At 43.6% G+C, this 19,564-nt stretch overlaps 3 protein-coding genes across 7 annotated transcripts in view; all 3 read right to left on the bottom strand.

The window, feature by feature from the left end:
- Positions 1-1,539: 1,539 nt before the first annotated feature.
- Positions 1,540-13,865, bottom strand: ankrd22 (ankyrin repeat domain 22). Of its 2 annotated transcripts, XM_072440251.1 has the most exons (7): positions 13,801-13,865; positions 8,483-8,566; positions 8,007-8,114; positions 5,850-5,957; positions 5,674-5,751; positions 3,137-3,235; positions 2,184-2,380 (listed from the first exon to the last, which is right to left on the bottom strand). In XM_072440251.1, the coding sequence occupies exons 1-7, from the start codon at positions 13,819-13,821 to the stop codon at positions 2,303-2,305; spliced, it is 576 nt and encodes a 191-aa protein (XP_072296352.1). In that variant the 5' UTR covers positions 13,822-13,865; the 3' UTR covers positions 2,184-2,302. The 2 variants fall into 2 exon arrangements, with proteins under 2 accessions (XP_072296351.1, XP_072296352.1); XM_072440250.1 differs by lacking the exon at positions 3,137-3,235 and having other exon boundaries at positions 1,540-2,380.
- Positions 13,866-14,745: 880 nt separating this feature from the next.
- LOC140355591 (uncharacterized) lies at positions 14,746-15,511 on the bottom strand. Its single transcript, XM_072440249.1, has 2 exons — positions 14,802-15,511; positions 14,746-14,769 (listed from the first exon to the last, which is right to left on the bottom strand). The coding sequence occupies exon 1, from the start codon at positions 15,493-15,495 to the stop codon at positions 14,830-14,832; it is 666 nt and encodes a 221-aa protein (XP_072296350.1). The 5' UTR covers positions 15,496-15,511; the 3' UTR covers positions 14,746-14,769; positions 14,802-14,829.
- Positions 15,512-17,377: 1,866 nt separating this feature from the next.
- sec24c (SEC24 homolog C, COPII coat complex component) overlaps positions 17,378-19,564 on the bottom strand; it is a 42,837-nt gene continuing 40,650 nt past the window's right edge. For 3 of the 4 annotated variants that reach the window (XM_072440256.1, XM_072440257.1, XM_072440258.1), the window contains one exon: positions 17,379-19,459. In XM_072440256.1, the coding sequence (XP_072296357.1) occupies positions 19,319-19,459 (141 nt within the window). In that variant the 3' untranslated portion in view covers positions 17,379-19,318. Of the gene's footprint in view, positions 19,460-19,564 lie in introns of all 4 variants that reach the window. The other variant, XM_072440255.1, reaches the window with a different exon arrangement.

Raw genomic sequence — 19,564 nt, 5'->3', positions numbered from 1 at the left:
GTTTTGTGTGTGTTGTGTGTGTATCATGTGTGTTTTGTGTGTATTTGGTTGTGTTGTGTGTGTATCATGTGTGTTTTGTGTGTATTTGGTTGTGTTGTGTGTGTATCATGTGTGTTTTGTGTATTCAGTTGTGTAGTGTGTGTATCATGTGTGTTTTGTGTGTATTTGGTTGTGTTGTGTGTGTATCATGTGTGTTTTGTGTGTATTTGGTTGTGTTGTGTGTGTATCATGTGTATTTTGTGTGTATTTGGTTGTGTTGTGTGTGTATCATGTGTGTTTTGTGTATTCAGTTGTGTAGTGTGTGTATCATGTGTGTTTTGTGTGTATTCGGTTGTGTTGTGTGTGTATCATGTGTGTTTTGTGTGTATTTGGTTGTGTTGTGTGTGTATCATGTGTGTTTTGTGTGTATTCGGTTGTGTAGTGTGTGTATCATGTGTGTATTTGGTTGTGTTGTGTGTGTATCATGTGTGTATTTGGTTGTGTTGTGTGTGTATCATGTGTGTTTTGTGTGTATTCGGTTGTGTTGTGTGTGTATCATGTGTGTTTTGTGTGTATTTGGTTGTGTTGTGTGTGTATCATGTGTGTTTTGTGTGTATTTGGTTGTGTTGTGTGTGTATCATGTGTGTTTTGTGTGTATTTGGTTGTGTTGTGTGTGTATCATGTGTGTTTTGTGTGTATTTGGTTGTGTTGTGTGTGTATCATGTGTGTTTTGTGTGTATTTGGTTGTGTTGTGTGTGTATCATGTGTGTTTTGTGTATTCAGTTGTGTAGTGTGTGTATCATGTGTGTTTTGTGTGTATTTGGTTGTGTTGTGTGTGTATCATGTGTTTTGTGTGTATTTGGTTGTGTTGTGTGTGTATCATGTGTGTTTTGTGTGTATTCGGTTGTGTTGTGTGTGTATCATGTGTGTTTTGTGTGTATTCGGTTGTGTTGTGTGTGTATTTGGTTGTGTTGTGTGTGTATCATGTGTGTTTTGTGTGTATTCGGTTGTGTTGTGTGTGTATCATGTGTGTTTTGTGTATTTGGTTGTGTAGTGTGTGTATCATGTGTGTATTTGGTTGTGTTGTGTGTGTATCATGTGTGTTTTGTGTATTTGGTTGTGTTGTGTGTGTATCATGTGTGTTTTGTGTGTATTTGGTTGTGTAGTGTGTGTATCATGTGTGTTTTGTGTGTATTTGGTTGTGTTGTGTGTGTATCATGTGTGTATTCGGTTGTGTTGTGTGTGTATCATGTGTGTTTTGTGTGTATTTGGTTGTGTTGTGTGTGTATCATGTGTGTATTCGGTTGTGTTGTGTGTGTATCATGTGTGTTTTGTGTGTATTTGGTTGTGTTGTGTGTGTATCATGTGTGTTTTGTGTGTATTTGGTTGTGTTGTGTGTGTATCATGTGTGTTTTGTGTGTATTCGGTTGTGTAGTGTGTGTATCATGTGTGTATTTGGTTGTGTTGTGTGTGTATCATGTGTGTATTTGGTTGTGTTGTGCGTGTATCATGTGTGTTTTGTGTGTATTCGGTTGTGTTGTGTGTGTATCATGTGTGTTTTGTGTGTATTTGGTTGTGTTGTGTGTGTATCATGTGTGTTTTGTGTGTATTTGGTTGTGTTGTGTGTGTATCATGTGTGTATTTGGTTGTGTTGTGTGTGTATCATGTGTGTTTTGTGTGTATTTGGTTGTGTTGTGTGTGTATCATGTGTGTTTTGTGTGTATTTGGTTGTGTTGTGTGTGTATCATGTGTGTTTTGTGTATTCAGTTGTGTTGTGTGTGTATCATGTGTGTTTTGTGTGTATTTGGTTGTGTTGTGTGTGTATCATGTGTGTTTTGTGTGTATTCGGTTGTGTTGTGTGTGTATCATGTGTGTTTTGTGTGTATTCGGTTGTGTTGTGTGTGTATTTGGTTGTGTTGTGTGTGTATCATGTGTGTTTTGTGTGTATTCGGTTGTGTTGTGTGTGTATCATGTGTGTTTTGTGTATTTGGTTGTGTAGTGTGTGTATCATGTGTGTATTTGGTTGTGTTGTGTGTGTATCATGTGTGTTTTGTGTATTTGGTTGTGTTGTGTGTGTATCATGTGTGTTTTGTGTGTATTTGGTTGTGTTGTGTGTGTATCATGTGTGTTTTGTGTGTATTTGGTTGTGTTGTGTGTGTATCATGTGTGTTTTGTGTGTATTTGGTTGTGTTGTGTGTGTATCATGTGTGTTTTGTGTATTTGGTTGTATTGTGTGTGTATTGTGTGTGTTTTGTGTGTATTCGGTTGTGTTGTGTGTGTATCGTGTGTGTTTTGTGTGTATTCGGTTGTGTTGCGTTCAGGGTCAGTTGGATTTCTGCAGCAGACGAATGATTCTGTGACACTTGAGTCTGAGAGCGACGTCCAGGGCCGTTTCTCCATCCTGAAAACACACAACACCATGAGTGTGTGTGTGTGTGAGTGTGTGTGAGTGTGTGTGTGTGTGTGTATGTGTGTGTGAGTGTGTGTGTGTGTGTGTATGTGTGTGTGAGTGTGTGTGTGTGTGTAAATAGCAAGATCAAGAGTTATTGTCATATTCAAATCAGCTGTGTAAAAAGAGCCCCCCCTAGTGTTATTTCTGTGTCACATCACACAGATGGGAAAACAAAATGCGAGTCAGGCCCGATCTGAGAAATGTGATTCATATTCAGTGAAAAGATGAGGCTCAGTCACTGACACTTGTGCTGAATGTCACATCCTTATGTAACAAATCTCTCTTAATTCATCATTTTATTTCTTCTTTTAATCTTGATTTTATGTTTTAACTGAAACATGGCTTGACAAAAACACAGGAAATGTAGTTCTGATAGAATCTGCTCCACCCAACTTTAAGTTTGAATCTGAAACACGAGAAAACAAAAAAGGGGGAGGAGTCTGTGCAGTTTTTACAGATGAAATAATGACCCGCAGGTTGTTCTTTTGGGGTCTTTTCATCATGTGAGTTTGTCTCCTTTAAAATGGAGCTAAAACAGTCTCATTCTCTTCATTGTTTTACACAAACCTCTCCAGCACTGACAACGTTTTACTGATGATTTGACTGAGACGTTTCAGTCGCACAGAATTTGATGGTTTGGTCATTACAGGTGATTTTAATGTTCATGTGGATCATGTTTGTGACAGAAACACTCAGGACTCTTGCCTTGTTCTTGATGTGTGTTTGAGCCTCTCGCTGCAGCAGAGTTGGCACCAGGCGGTGGTTTTTCCTCAGACACAGATAATGAAGAGCCGTGTTTCCTTTCTGAAAATGCAATCAAACTGTTACTGACACAGAGGTCACACGGAGGTCACACGGAGGTCACACGGAGGGCACACGGAGGGCACACGGAGGGCACACGGAGGGCACACAGAGGGCACACTGAGGTCACACGGAGGGCACACGGAGGTCACACGGAGGTCACACGGAGGTCACACGGAGGTCACACGGAGGGCACACAGAGGGCACACGGAGGGCACACAGAGGGCACACGGAGGTCACACAGAGGGCACACAGAGGGCACACATAGGGCACACAGAGGGCACACAGAGGGCACACATAGGGCACACAGAGGGCACACGGAGGTCACACTCTGATCTGATCGTCCCAGAGTCCTGCAGACGTACAGGTCCTGCAGAGATGGAAGTATGCAGTTGATCACCTTCTCAGCAGAGGGCGCTGTAGTCTCTGTTTGTCCCTGGCTGTGGCTCCAGTGTACCACACGGTGATGGAGGAGGTGATGGAGGAGGTGATGGAGGAGGAGATGGAGGAGGCGATGAGGAGGAGATGGAGGAGGAGATGGAGGAGGTGATGAGGAGGTGATGGAGGAGGTGATGGAGGAGGAGATGGAGGAGGCGATGAGGAGGAGATGGAGGAGGAGATGGAGGAGGTGATGGAGGAGATGATGAGGAGGTGATAGAGGAGGTGATGAGGAGGCGATGAGGAGGAGATGGAGGAGGAGATGAGGAGGTGATGGAGGAGATGATGAGGAGGTGATAGAGGAGGTGATGAGGAGGCGATGAGGAGGAGATGGAGGAGATGAGGAGGTGATGGAGGAGATGATGAGGAGGTGATAGAGGAGGTGATGGAGGAGGCGATGAGGAGGCGATGAGGAGGAGATGGAGGAGGAGTTGGAGGAGGTGATGGAGGAGGTGATGGAGGAGGAGTTGTAGGAGGAGATGGAGGAGGAGTTGTAGGAGGAGATGGAGGAGGTGATGGAGGAGGTGATGGTCGTATAGAACTGCTCCATCATCAGCTTGTCTTTCTTCAGCTGCTGTAGGAAGTTCATCCTCTGCTGGAACTGATGGTGAGGGGGGGCTCCACCTCCTGTAACAGACTCATCCCAGAAGAGCCCGATGAGGGTGGTGTCGTCATGGTGATGAGGGTGGTGTCGTCATGGTGATGAGGGTGGTGTCGTCATGGTGATGAGGGTGGTGTCGTCATGGTGATGAGGGTGGTGTCGTCATGGTGATGAGGGTGGTGTCATGGTGATGAGGGTGGTGTCGTCATGGTGATGAGGGTGGTGTCATGGTGATGAGGGTGGTGTCGTCATGGTGATGAGGGTGGTGTCATGGTGATGAGGGTGGTGTCGTCATGGTGATGAGGGTGGTGTCATGGTGATGAGGGTGGTGTCGTCATGGTGATGAGGGTGGTGTCGTCATGGTGATGAGGGTGGTGTCGTCATGGTGATGAGGGTGGTGTGGTCATGGTGATGAGGGTGGTGTGGTCATGGTGATGAGGGTGGTGTCGTCATGGCGATGAGGGTGGTGTGGTCGTGGCGATGAGGGTGGTGTCGTCATGGTGATGAGGGTGGTGTCGTCGTGGCGATGAGGGTGGTGTCGTCATGGAGATGAGGGTGGTGTCGTTGTGGTGATGAGGGTGGTGTCGTCATGGTGATGAGGGTGGTGTCGTCATGGAGATGAGGGTGGTGTCGTCATGGAGATGAGGGTGGTGTCGTCATGGAGATGAGGGTGGTGTCGTCATGGAGATGAGGGTGGTGTCGTCATGGCGATGAGGGTGGTGTGGTCGTGGCGATGAGGGTGGTGTCGTCATGGTGATGAGGGTGGTGTCGTCGTGGCGATGAGGGTGGTGTCGTCATGGAGATGAGGGTGGTGTCGTTGTGGTGATGAGGGTGGTGTCGTCATGGTGATGAGGGTGGTGTCGTCATGGAGATGAGGGTGGTGTCGTCATGGAGATGAGGGTGGTGTCGTCATGGAGATGAGGGTGGTGTCGTCATGGAGATGAGGGTGGTGTCGTCGTGGCTGGAGGTGCAGCAGTTTGTGTACAAGGAGAAGAGCGAGCAGGGGGGACAGTACACAGCCCTGTGGAGCTCCTGTACTGATGGTCCCAGTGTCTGAGACATTCTTCCCCAGCCGCACAAGGTCTGCAGGAGGTCCAGGGTGAGGTCCAGCAGGAGGTCCAGCAGGAGGTCCAGGGGGAGGTCCAGGGGGAGGTCCAGGGTGAGGTCCAGCAGGAGGTCCAGCAGGAGGTCCAGGGGGAGGTCCAGGGGGAGGTGAAGGACTTGAGGTGGGGGAGGACCAGGCGCACAAATGACTTCATGACGACAGACGTCAGTGCCACAGTAATAATATTATTATTATTATTATTATTATTATTATTATTATTATTACTATTATTATTAATAATAATATATACTAAGAAGTATTAGTAATAGTAATAATAATAATAGTAGTATTTCTCACGTAGTCGACGGCGTTGGCGTCGGCCCCTCGCTCCAGAAGCTCCTGCAGCAGAAGATTCTGGTTCCTCTGTTTTTGCAACTGACAAACAAAATGTGATGAGAAACCTGAAGAAACAGCTGAAGAAACAGCTGATTGGCCTAGAGAAGAGGCAAGGCTCTGATTGGCCGAGGCGTTACCATGAGGAAGTATCCGAGGAGCAGAACGGGCATCAGGAGACAGATGATCAGGAAGTCCAGAAGAGACAGAGACCGACGACACACGTAATGAAGACACGAGCGATTCTTCTGCAACACAAGACACGGTCTAAACCAGGTCTAAACCAGGTCTAAACCAGGTCTAAACCAGGTCTAAACCAGGACTAAACCAGGTCTAAACCAGGTCTAAACCAGGTCTAAACCAGGTCTAAACCAGGTCTAAACCAGGACTAAATGTCATGGAATGAGACATACACTAATGCTATTCCTTAACACACAGAGAACACAATTCGACTTAGAATATGAAACGATACAGAAGTGTCAGACTTTTGTGTAGCTGCATGGGAGAAACCGCCGGGCCGGGTCGCCAGGCTGGTGTAAGCAACACGATGGCCCTCCTTGGTCTCACAACGTTTTTTCTCTTGCAGGTTGGTTTTATTACAAATTATGAAATAGGCAGGTCACATTCTCATTGGTCAGCTTCACATCACTTGCTTTTACAACTGTCTTTCTTCCTTAGAGATAAAGCATGGGTAATGTTTACCTAAACCCCCTGGGGTGTTACACCCCCTCCCTGGAGCAAACATTCCTCTGCTCCATCTTTACGACACCTTCACAAATGCAGTTTGTCACATGCCGTTTTTCTCTTAGACTAATGATGCAGATAATATACAAATATTGTCATATCACTATTATGCAGATAAAATACATCACAGAAATATAATCATATATTTACATTTTATCACACTAAACCAGGTCCAAACCAGGTCTAAACCAGGTCTAAACCAGGACTAAACCAGGTCCAAACCAGGTCTAAACCAGGTCTAAACCAGGACTAAACCAGGTCCAAACCAGGTCTAAACCAGGTCTAAACCAGGACTAAACCAGGTCTAAACCAGGACTAAACCAGGTCTAAACCAGGACTAAACCAGGACTAAACCAGGACTAAACCAGGTCCAAACCAGGTCTAAACCAGGTCTAAACCAGGACTAAACCAGGTCCAAACCAGGTCTAAACCAGGTCTAAACCAGGACTAAACCAGGTCTAAACCAGGACTAAACCAGGACTAAACCAGGACTAAACCAGGTCCAAACCAGGTCTAAACCAGGTCTAAACCAGGACTAAACCAGGTCTAAACCAGGACTAAACCAGGACTAAACCAGGTCCAAACCAGGTCTAAACCAGGTCTAAACCAGGACTAAACCAGGTCTAAACCAGGACTAAACCAGGTATAAACCAGGACTAAACCAGGACTAAACCAGGTATAAACCAGGACTAAACCAGGACTAAACCAGGTATAAACCAGGTCTAAACCAGGTCTAAACCAGGACTAAACCAGGTCTAAACCAGGACTAAACCAGGTATAAACCAAGTATAAACCAGGACTAAACCAGGTCTAAACCAGGACTAAACCAGGTATAAACCAGGACTAAACCAGGTCTAAACCAGGTCTAAACCAGGTCTAAACCAGGACTAAACCAAGCCTAAACCAGGTCTAAACCAGGACTAAACCAGGTCTAAACCAGGTCTAAACCAGGTCTAAACCAGGACTAAACCAGGTGTAAACCAGGTCTAAACCAGGACTAAACCAAGCCTAAACCAGGTCTAAACCAGGACTAAACCAGGTCTAAACCAGGTCTAAACCAGGACTAAACCAGGTGTAAACCAGGTATAAACCAGGACTAAACCAGGACTAAACCAGGTCTAAACCAGGTATAAACCAGGTATAAACCAAGTATAAACCAGGTCTAAACCAGGACTAAACCAGGACTAAACCAAGCCTAAACCAGGTCTAAACCAGGACTAAACCAGGTCTAAACCAGGTCTAAACCAGGACTAAACCAGGTGTAAACCAGGTATAAACCAGGACTAAACCAGGACTAAACCAGGTCTAAACCAGGTCTAAACCAGGTCTAAACCAGGACTAAACCAGGTGTAAACCAGGTCTAAACCAGGACTAAACCAAGCCTAAACCAGGTATAAACCAGGACTAAACCAGGTCTAAACCAGGACTAAACCAGGACTAAACCAGGTCTAAACCAGGTCTAAACCAGGTCTAAACCAGGTCTAAACCAGGACTAAACCAGGTCTAAACCAGGTCGGGCACAGATCCTCGTTAAACCGGTTAAAATCCTGGACCTTGTTGCGGAGGGCGGGGTCAGCTCCTCTCTCCAACAGGAAGTGGGCAGTCCTAAGGTCACTGCGGCGACAGGAAGCGATGAGCGGCGAGTCTCCATAATCAGAGTCCTGGAAATGTCACAAACACAAAGTTTAAAATAATTAAACCCCAAATATTCTGCAAAACAATGTTTAGTTTTATTTATTTTAGTCTTTGACATCAAGCGATTATTTAGAACACATTTTAATCAAATAAAGGTGTAAATAACGTGCGGCTGTTGCAGGCCGAACATGACGTACGAAATAAAGCCACAAAAAATATTAGAAATAAATAGCTTTATAAATCCTAGTCGTAGTTCTATGAGCACAAGAGCGAGGCCTGCCCACTGTGGGCGGAGCTATAAAAGACAGTGGGCGGAGCTAAGATGACACTGTGGGCGGAGCTAAGATGACACTGTGGGCGGAGCTAAGATGACACTGTGGGCGGAGTTACTCACCTGAGCGTTGACTGACTGTGGGCGGAGTTTGAGCAGAGTCTGGAGCCGACGCCGGTCAGACGAATAAGAGGCCTGCACCACCGGCTGTAACACAACCACAATGTAACAACACAACCACAATGTAACAACACAACCACAATGTAACAACACAACCACAATGTAACAACACAACCACAATGTAACAACACAACCACAATGTAACAACACAACCACAATGTAACAACACAACCACAATGTAACAACACAACCACAATGTAACAACACAACCACAATGTAACAACACAACCACAATGTAACAACACAACCACAATGTAACAACACAACCACAATGTAACAACACACAACCACAATGTAACAACACACAACCACAATGTAACAACACACAACCACAATGTAACAACACACAACCACAATGTAACAACACAACCACAATGTAACAACACAACCACAATGTAACAACACAACCACAATGTAACAACACAACCACAATGTAACAACACAACCACAATGTAACAACACACAACCACAATGTAACAACACAACCACAATGTAACAACACAACCACAATGTAACAACACAACCACAATGTAACAACACACAACCACAATGTAACAACACACAACCACAATGTAACAACACAACCACAATGTAACAACACAACCACAATGTAACAACACACAACCACAATGTAACAACACAACCACAATGTAACAACACAACCACAATGTAACAACACAACCACAATGTAACAACACACAACCACAATGTAACAACACACAACCACAATGTAACAACACAACCACAATGTAACAACACACAACCACAATGTAACAACACACAACCACAATGTAACAACACACAACCACAATGTAACAACACAACCACAATGTAACAACACACAACCACAATGTAACAACACACAACCACAATGTAACAACACAACCACAATGTAACAACACACAACCACAATGTAACAACACACAACCACAATGTAACAACACAACCACAATGTAACAACACAACCACAATGTAACAACACAACCACAATGTAACAACACACAACCACAATGTAACAACACAACTACAATGTAACAACACAACCACAATGTAACAACACAACCACAATGTAACAACACAACCACAATGTAACAACACACAACCACAATGTAACAACACACAACCACAATGTAACAACACAACTACAATGTAACAACACAACTACAATGTAACAACACAACCACAATGTAACAACACACAACCACAATGTAACAACACAACCACAATGTAACAACACAACCACAATGTAACCACAATGTAACAACACACAACCACAATGTAACAACACAACCACAATGTAACAACACAACCACAATGTAACAACACAACCACAATGTAACAACACACAACCACAATGTAACAACACACAACCACAATATAACAACACAACCACAATGTAACAACACAACCACAATGTAACAACACACAACCACAATGTAACAACACACAACCACAATGTAACAACACACAACCACAATGTAACAACACACAACCACAATGTAACAACACAACCACAATGTAACAACACAACCACAATGTAACAACACAACCACAATGTAACCACAATGTAACAACACACAACCACAATGTAACAACACAACCACAATGTAACAACACAACCACAATGTAACAACACAACCACAATGTAACAACACACAACCACAATGTAACAACACACAACCACAATGTAACAACACAACCACAATGTAACAACACAACCACAATGTAACAACACAACCACAATGTAACAACACAACCACAATGTAACAACACAACCACAATGTAACAACACACAACCACAATGTAACAACACAACCACAATGTAACAACACAACCACAATGTAACAACACAACCACAATGTAACAACACAACCACAATGTAACAACACACAACCACAATGTAACAACACACAACCACAATGTAACAACACAACCACAATGTAACAACACACAACCACAATGTAACAACACACAACCACAATGTAACAACACAACCACAATGTAACAACACAACCACAATGTAACAACACACAACCACAATGTAACAACACAACCACAATGTAACAACACAACCACAATGTAACAACACAACCACAATGTAACAACACACAGCCACAATGTAACAACACACAACCACAATGTAACAACACACAACCACAATGTAACAACACAACCACAATGTAACAACACACAACCACAATGTAACAACACAACCACAATGTAACAACACACAACCACAATGTAACAACACACAACCACAATGTAACAACACAACCACAATGTAACAACACACAACCACAATGTAACAACACACAACCACAATGTAACAACACAACCACAATGTAACAACACAACCACAATGTAACAACACAACCACAATGTAACAACACACAACCACAATGTAACAACACAACTACAATGTAACAACACAACCACAATGTAACAACACAACCACAATGTAACAACACAACCACAATGTAACAACACACAACCACAATGTAACAACACACAACCACAATGTAACAACACAACTACAATGTAACAACACAACTACAATGTAACAACACAACCACAATGTAACAACACACAACCACAATGTAACAACACAACCACAATGTAACAACACAACCACAATGTAACCACAATGTAACAACACACAACCACAATGTAACAACACAACCACAATGTAACAACACAACCACAATGTAACAACACAACCACAATGTAACAACACAACCACAATGTAACCACAATGTAACAACACACAACCACAATGTAACAACACAACCACAATGTAACAACACAACCACAATGTAACAACACAACCACAATGTAACAACACACAACCACAATGTAACAACACACAACCACAATGTAACAACACACAACCACAATGTAACAACACAACCACAATGTAACAACACAACTACAATGTAACAACACAACCACAATGTAACAACACACAACCACAATGTAACAACACACAACCACAATGTAACAACACACAACCACAATGTAACAACACAACCACAATGTAACAACACAACTACAATGTAACAACACACAACCACAATGTAACAACACACAACCACAATGTAACAACACACAACCACAATGTAACAACACAACCACAATGTAACAACACAACTACAATGTAACAACACACAACCACAATGTAACAACACACAACCACAATGTAACAACACACAACCACAATGTAACAACACAACCACAATGTAACAACACACAACCACAATGTAACAACACACAACCACAATGTAACAACACAACCACAATGTAACAACACAACTACAATGTAACAACACACAACCACAATGTAACAACACACAACCACAATGTAACAACACACAACCACAATGTAACAACAAAACCACAATGTAACAACACAACCACAATGTAACAACACAACTACAATGTAACAACACACAACCACAATGTAACAACACACAACCACAATGTAACAACAAAACCACAATGTAACAACACAACCACAATGTAACAACACAACTACAATGTAACAACACACAACCACAATGTAACAACAAAACCACAATGTAACAACACACAACCACAATGTAACAACACACAACCACAATGTAACAACACAACCACAATGTAACAACACAACTACAATGTAACAACACACAACCACAATGTAACAACACACAACCACAATGTAACAACACACAACCACAATGTAACAACAAAACCACAATGTAACAACACAACCACAATGTAACAACACAACTACAATGTAACAACACACAACCACAATGTAACAACACACAACCACAATGTAACAACAAAACCACAATGTAACAACACAACCACAATGTAACAACACAACTACAATGTAACAACACACAACCACAATGTAACAACACAACCACAATGTAACAACAAAACCACAATGTAACAACACACAACCACAATGTAACAACACAACTACAATGTAACAACACACAACCACAATGTAACAACACAACTACAATGTAACACCACACAACCACAATGTAACAACACAACCACAACATCGTGCACTCCTCCACTCCAACTGTGACATATTTGAGTTCATTTGCATAAAAACCGGTTGTTGTGAGTCTGAACATCTCGAGTTAATAATGTTTATTTCCCATAAACTCATGAGAATTTAAACATTTATCAGAATTTGACATTTTTAGCCTTAATTAAAGCTTAAACTACATGAATAACATGAAAGAACATATTTATCATATTTACCATATTTGACTGAGATGAAAAATAGTCCTGGATCAGAACCAGGTCTGAGTCCGGACTAAACCAGGACCACATGTGGGTCTGACACAGGAATGTCTTTAAACCAGGTCTAAACCAGGTCTAAACCAGGACTAAACCAGGACTAAACCAGGTCTAAACCAGGTCTAAACCAGGACTAAACCAGGTCTAAACCAGGTCTAAACCAGGACTAAACCAGGACTAAACCAGGTCTAAACCAGGACTAAACCAGGACTAAACCAGGTCTAAACCAGGTCTAAACCAGGACTAAACCAGGTCTAAACCAGGACTAAACCAGGACTAAACCAGGACTAAACCAGGTCTAAACCAGGTCTAAACCAGGTCTAAACCAGGTCTAAACCAGGACTAAACCAGGTCTAAACCAGGACTAAACCAGGACTAAACCAGGTCTAAACCAGGTCTAAACCAGGACTAAACCAGGTCTAAACCAGGTCTAAACCAGGACTAAACCAGGTCTAAACCAGGTCTAAACCAGGACTAAACCAGGACTAAACCAGGTCTAAACCAGGTCTAAACCAGGACTAAACCAGGTCTAAACCAGGTCTAAACCAGGTCTAAACCAGGACTAAACCAGGTCTAAACCAGGACTAAACCAGGTCTAAACCAGGACTAAACCAGGACTAAACCAGGTCTAAACCAGGACTAAACCAGGTCTAAACCAGGTCTAAAGCAGGACTAAACCAGGTCTAAACCAGGACTAAACCAGGACTAAACCAGGACTAAACCAGGTCTAAACCAGGACTAAACCAGGACTAAACCAGGTCTAAACCAGGACTAAACCAGGTCTAAACCAGGTCTAAACCAGGTCTAAACCAGGTCTAAACCAGGTCTAAACCCTGTTACTTCTGGACCTGATCTGGACGTGACGCGCGCACACGTCGTAAACACGTGACAGTTTCAGATGCAAGAGTTTTAAAAGTGAATAAAAGTGAATAAAAGAGAATAAAAGAGGATAAAAGCCTCACCTCGGAGTACACGAGCCCCATGGCGCGAACTGCTCTCACCTGACGCGCACCCACGCGCCGCGCGCGCGCACAGGTAACGCACTTCCGGGACACGAGATTTCACAATAAAGCTTTTGAGATGTTTCTTTTGAAAGCGTTAGAAGCGTTTTAGAAAGAAAAAAGTGAAATGAAATGAAATGAAAGAGAGGAATAGAACAAAAAAAGATAGTTTTATTCAATCATCAAACAGAGTCTGGAACAGAGAGAGAAATCTGGACAAAACGTTTATTTTTATAGTTTAAATCCTTTGACTTAAGTCGGGACTTTTTAAAGATCTTTCTTTACAGTGGAGAAAAGAGGAGAGAGTTTATCTTTAAGATTGTTGATAGTTCTTTATAAAGGATCAGACCTGAATATGTAAGATTCTGTTCATTTAAATGTGTCTCTCTAAAGGACAGAAGGGGGCGCCAGAGAGACTGTGTCAGATGTGAATGTGCATAATAATGTGAGGTCAGGAGGTCAGGAGGTCAGGGGGTCAGGAGGTCAGGAGGTCAGGGGGTCAGGAGGTCAGGAGGTCAGGAGGTCAGGGGGTCAGGGGGTCAGGAGGTCAGGAGGTCAGGGGGTCAGGAGGTCAGGAGGTCAGGAGGTCAGGAGAATGTTCTGGACACTCCTCATCTACTCGTGACAACACAAGATGAAATCACAGGAGAACATTTATTGTCCCACAAAAGTACAAGAATAAAAAGTATAAAAAATGTCAATGTGGGAAACATGTTTTAGCAAAATACAAATACAAGATACTTATACTTATACTTATACTACAGTTCTTTAGTTCTGTTTGAATCAGTTCAAGTGTTCGGCCTCAGGCGTCTGGAGTTTAATTCAAATGAAGAAAAGTATTTCCTGAAGATTCTTCTTTAGTTTTGTTTGTGTTTGATTTGAATGAATCTGCAGGTTCTTCTGAAGAACCTGGTTCACATCAGAGTTCTCCTGTCTGGACGGGGACTTCTTCACTTCTTCACTTCTTCACTTCTTCACTTCTTCACTTCTTTAGTTCTGCAGTTCTGGGAATCGTGTGTGGAAGTAGAGCTCCACCTGAACGTCCTCCAGCGTCTCCTCCAGCTGGTTCATGACACGTTTGCAGTTCTCGCTGACTCTCTGGAGGCTCTGGAGGGACGAGGACATGTCGATGTCTTCGATCAGTTCATTGATGAGTCTCTCCATCTGGACCAGCCTCGTCGTGTCCAGGCGGTGCCGGAGGAAGAATCTCCTGATGAACTTCACGGCCAGTCGCATGTTCTTGACTTTGAGCTGAAACTCGGACAGAAGCGTCCTCATCCGGTCTCGATCTTCTCCGTTTAGTCTTCGGTCACGCTCGTAAACTCTCTCCACGTTATTGTGCACAGACACGCCGCCCACAGCCGCCCCGATGCCCACGCCCACGCCCAGGCCCACGCCCAGGCCCGCGCCCAGAGCCAGGCTCGCTCCTCCGGTGAGAGGAGCTGCCACCAGCCCCACCAGCAGCCCCAGCGTGGCCCCGTTCTCCTGCTCACGGTGAACCCTGCGGCCCAGGTCTGCGCTCCTGTCGCTCGCTCTGTCCCTGATGTTCTTCAGATCTGCAGCGATCTGGTCCAGATGGTTCTTCTGATCCAGGAACTGCTCCACCACAGATAACACGGACCCTCCGACCGCCGACAGAGACCCCAGCGCCGCCATGGAGCTTCCTGCTCACAGCACGTGCACGTTTAGACTCTGGACACTCTGATATCACAACATTTCAAACAAAGTCTGAGCTTCTATAGTTGTGGAGTATCAAAAGTATCAAAAGTACCAAAAGTACAAAAGTACAAAAGTACAAAAGTATACGTTTAAATACACAGTTTGAGGTGCAGTAGAAGCAGAGTCTTACCTGAGCGAGAGACGATGTGAGCGCCAAGAAACATCTGCCTCTCACCAGGACACGACAACCAATCACAGAGCTCCATCACAAACAGGAAGTGTGTGGTGTGTGTGAGTGTGTGAGTGTGTGTATATGTGTGTGTGAGTGTGTGAGTGTGTGGGATGGAACAGGAAGTTCCTCCCTCAGTTTCCTGTCAGAACTGTCGTTCTGAATGACCTGACGAAGAACTCGGTGGCACCACCACCACCACCACCACTACTACTACTACTACTACTACCACCACTACTACTACCACTACTACTACCACTACTACTACCACTACCGAGCCACCTCAGCTGGAGGAGCAGCGGCTCTACTCCGAGCTCCCCCCGTGTGACTGATCATGTAGCTGAAGGTGTTAGCGTTAGCATACGTCATGTAGCTGAAGTGTTAGCGTTAGCATGCGTCATGTAGCTGAAGGTGTTAGCGTTAGCATACGTCATGTAGCTGAAGGTGTTAGCGTTAGCATACGTCATGTAGCTGAAGGTGTTAGCGTTAGCATACGTCATGTAGCTGAAGGTGTTAGCGTTAGCATGTGTCATGTAGCTGAAGGTGTTAGCGTTAGCATACGTCATGTAGCTGAAGGTGTTAGCGTTAGCATACGTCATGTAGCTGAAGGTGTTAGCGTTAGCATACGTCATGTAGCTGAAGGTGTTAGCGTTAGCATACGTCATGTAGCTGAAGGTGTTAGCGTTAGCATAAGTCATGTAGCTGAAGGTGTTAGCGTTAGCATACGTCATGTAGCTGAAGGTGTTAGCGTTAGCATGCGTCATATAGCTGAAGGTGTTAGCGTTAGCATACGTCATGTAGCTGAAGGTGTTAGCGTTAGCATACGTCATGTAGCTGAAGGTGTTAGCGTTAGCATACGTCATGTAGCTGAAGGTGTTAGCGTTAGCATACGTCATGTAGCTGAAGGTGTTAGCGTTAGCATGTGTCATGTAGCTGAAGGTGTTAGCGTTAGCATACGTCATGTAGCTGAAGGTGTTAGCGTTAGCATACGTCATGTAGCTGAAGGTGTTAGCGTTAGCATACGTCATGTAGCTGAAGGTGTTAGCGTTAGCATACGTCATGTAGCTGAAGGTGTTAGCGTTAGCATACGTCATGTAGCTGAAGTGTTAGCGTTAGCATACGTCATGTAGCTGAAGGTGTTAGCGTTAGCATACGTCATGTAGCTGAAGGTGTTAGCGTTAGCATACGTCATGTAGCTGAAGGTGTTAGCGTTAGCATACGTCATGTAGCTGAAGGTGTTAGCGTTAGCATACGTCATGTAGCTGAAGGTGTTAGCGTTAGCATACGTCATGTAGCTGAAGGTGTTAGCGTTAGCATACGTCATGTAGCTGAAGGTGTTAGCGTTAGCATAAGTCATGTAGCTGAAGATTTAGTCCTGGTTTAGACCTGGTTTAGTCCTGGTTGAACAGTTTTGTTGCTGGTGAAGCATTTTCTCTGTTATTTCAGTCGTTATTCTTTAGTATTAAACTGGATTTAATGTAATTGTTGGATATTTTGTGCTAAAATGTTATTCGTGGAGAATATGAAGTGAAACAGTTGAACTAAACGACGACTAAAAACTATAAGAGTTTTTTTCTTCCTCGTCAGCGACAGAAGTGGAAAAAAAAGCACCAAAACTCCAAATAATCTCATCAACAGTCATTTATTATCAGTCCCAGAGGCAACGATGGAAAAGAAATCAAAAAGGTGAAAATAAAGGAACAAAGTTAAGGTTGGAGTGGAAACGTGGAACAGAAGGTTTAACCAAACGGACCAAAAGAGCTTCTACGGCGTAAAAACAAAAGTGGACAAACGAGAGGAACGTGACGATCACGTGGACGTTTCAAAATAAAAGCAAAAGTGCCTTTAAATCCCTCTTTTCCTCCAGGAGAAATTCACCAGGACTGAAACATCCACACCACGAGCGTTAAAGTCGCACTACGTAACCTTTCCACTGTCGACCCTTCGCCCGTCGACCCTTCGCCCGTCGACCCTTCGCCCGTCGACCCTTCGCCCGTCGCTCTGGTTCGAATGTCCCGCAGTGCGACATTAAACTAATACATCTCACAAAACACCAACAAATGAGGTTTTTAAAGGTGCAATTTAAAAAAACATGTAAAAATCACCTTTAAATTGAGGAAATGCAAGTTTAACGTTTTACTCTGAAACAGTCAAGACAAAGCAATGACATCGCCGTGGAAACGACGAGCAGGGGGCGTAACTCCAACTGGAAAAGTGACATAGTGCACCTTTAAAATGTGAGTTTATCCTAAATTCTGTACATATTATATTTTATTTACACACTGGAGGATTAAAAGGGATAAAATAGTTTGCGTTCAAACTGTTGAAAGGGAAAAGGTTTTATAAAGTTTGTATTTAAGCCCGTCACAATAAGACGCGTGATATTTGCAGAAATGTAAACGATAAGATGGAAATGAAGGTTTAAATGAGGAAATGAGAGTTTAAATGAGGAAATGAGAGTTTAAATGAGGAAATGAAGGTTTAAATGAGGAAATGAAGGGTTTAAATGATGAAATGAAGTGTTTAAATGCCATATTGGAGGTTTCGAGCCCTTTAAAAACATAAAATATCGTTAAAAAACACGAGCTGCAATAAATAAACGGCAGAATTAAACACTTTTTATTAGTTTGTGTCAAGTCACTTTTTCCTTTCCAGCTCAAATCTCATCTTTCTACAGCAAAAATAACAAGTCTCATTAGTGCAAAGAAAAGCTGCTCGAGACACAGTAAACACAGTAAATACTGTAAATACAAGTGTTAATGAACCAGAACTGGAGTCATTAAAGAGACGAGTCTGAATGAAGCGCTGACGACTCGTGACAGGAAGTGTTTTCTGCATTTACCGCCCCCTGGTGGAGATGTACGTGTTCTACACTATAGCGCAAAGAGAATAAAAAATAAATAAAGAGAGAGGGGAGAGAAAGAGGAGAGAGAAGGAGGAGGAGGAGGAGGAGAGAGGAGGAGAGAGGAGGAGGAGAGGCTCTGGGCTCTCACATGCTCCTCTGCTTCAGCTGCTGGAGCGACCAAAAGAATGACCAGGAAATAGACCAAGATGTTGAACCCGATCCCATATATAATTTTATTTATTACAACAGTTCAAAACATTTCAGAGTGAGCGACATTTCCTCCGTCGTATTTGCGTTTTCAGATGGATCAGTGAGTTAAATATTTCATGGTAAACATGTCCCTAAGGCCTTCGATCAGAGAGAATAAAGAGTCGACACGATCTGGAAAACTCTCCCGTTCTTTCCGCCGCGATCGCTTGAATATAAAAGATTTTGCCTCCCAGTGTTTGACCCTCGCGGCGCCGCCCTCCATCGCCCCGGAAACGCTCGCCCAACGGCTTTCGCTTATTTACATGACCGCGCCTCCTGAAAGAAAAGCTTTAGAACAATCTTTTCCCCCGCGCACGCCGACACGCAACTTCCACCGGGCGTGGCTCCAGGTCGACACGTGGCTCCAGATTCTCTTCATCGGGTTAAAAAAACAAGAAAACAAAACAAAAGGATAAAGCGCGTTTGTTCACAAAATAATAAAGGTGAAAAGTGACCGGGGGAAGGGGAGTAGTGATGGGTTTAAAAGAGGGCGGGGCCTAGCTGAGGAGTTGGCGTATTTCCTTGTGCATGTGACAGAGGAAGTCCACGTACGAGGCCCCGCCGCTGGCGCTCTTGTCCTCCATCAAAAAGTGGCGGAAAATGAGCTCGGCGCGATCCTCCTGCTTCACCACCATCAGCTGCAGGAAGAGAGCAGAGGGCGCTTTTATTATGAAGGAACCGACCAGAGAGCGCTTTTATTATGAAGGAACAGACCAGAGAGCGCTTTTATTATGAAGGAACCG

The sequence above is a fragment of the Eucyclogobius newberryi genome, unplaced genomic scaffold (assembly GCF_026437365.1).
Source record: "Eucyclogobius newberryi isolate DKJ021-1_F unplaced genomic scaffold, fEucNew1.0.hap1 SCAF_118, whole genome shotgun sequence".
NCBI classification, from domain to species: Eukaryota; Metazoa; Chordata; class Actinopteri; order Gobiiformes; family Gobiidae; genus Eucyclogobius; species Eucyclogobius newberryi.
The sequence above is the reverse complement of the archived record's forward strand: the minus strand, read 5'-3'. Positions and strand labels throughout refer to the sequence as shown.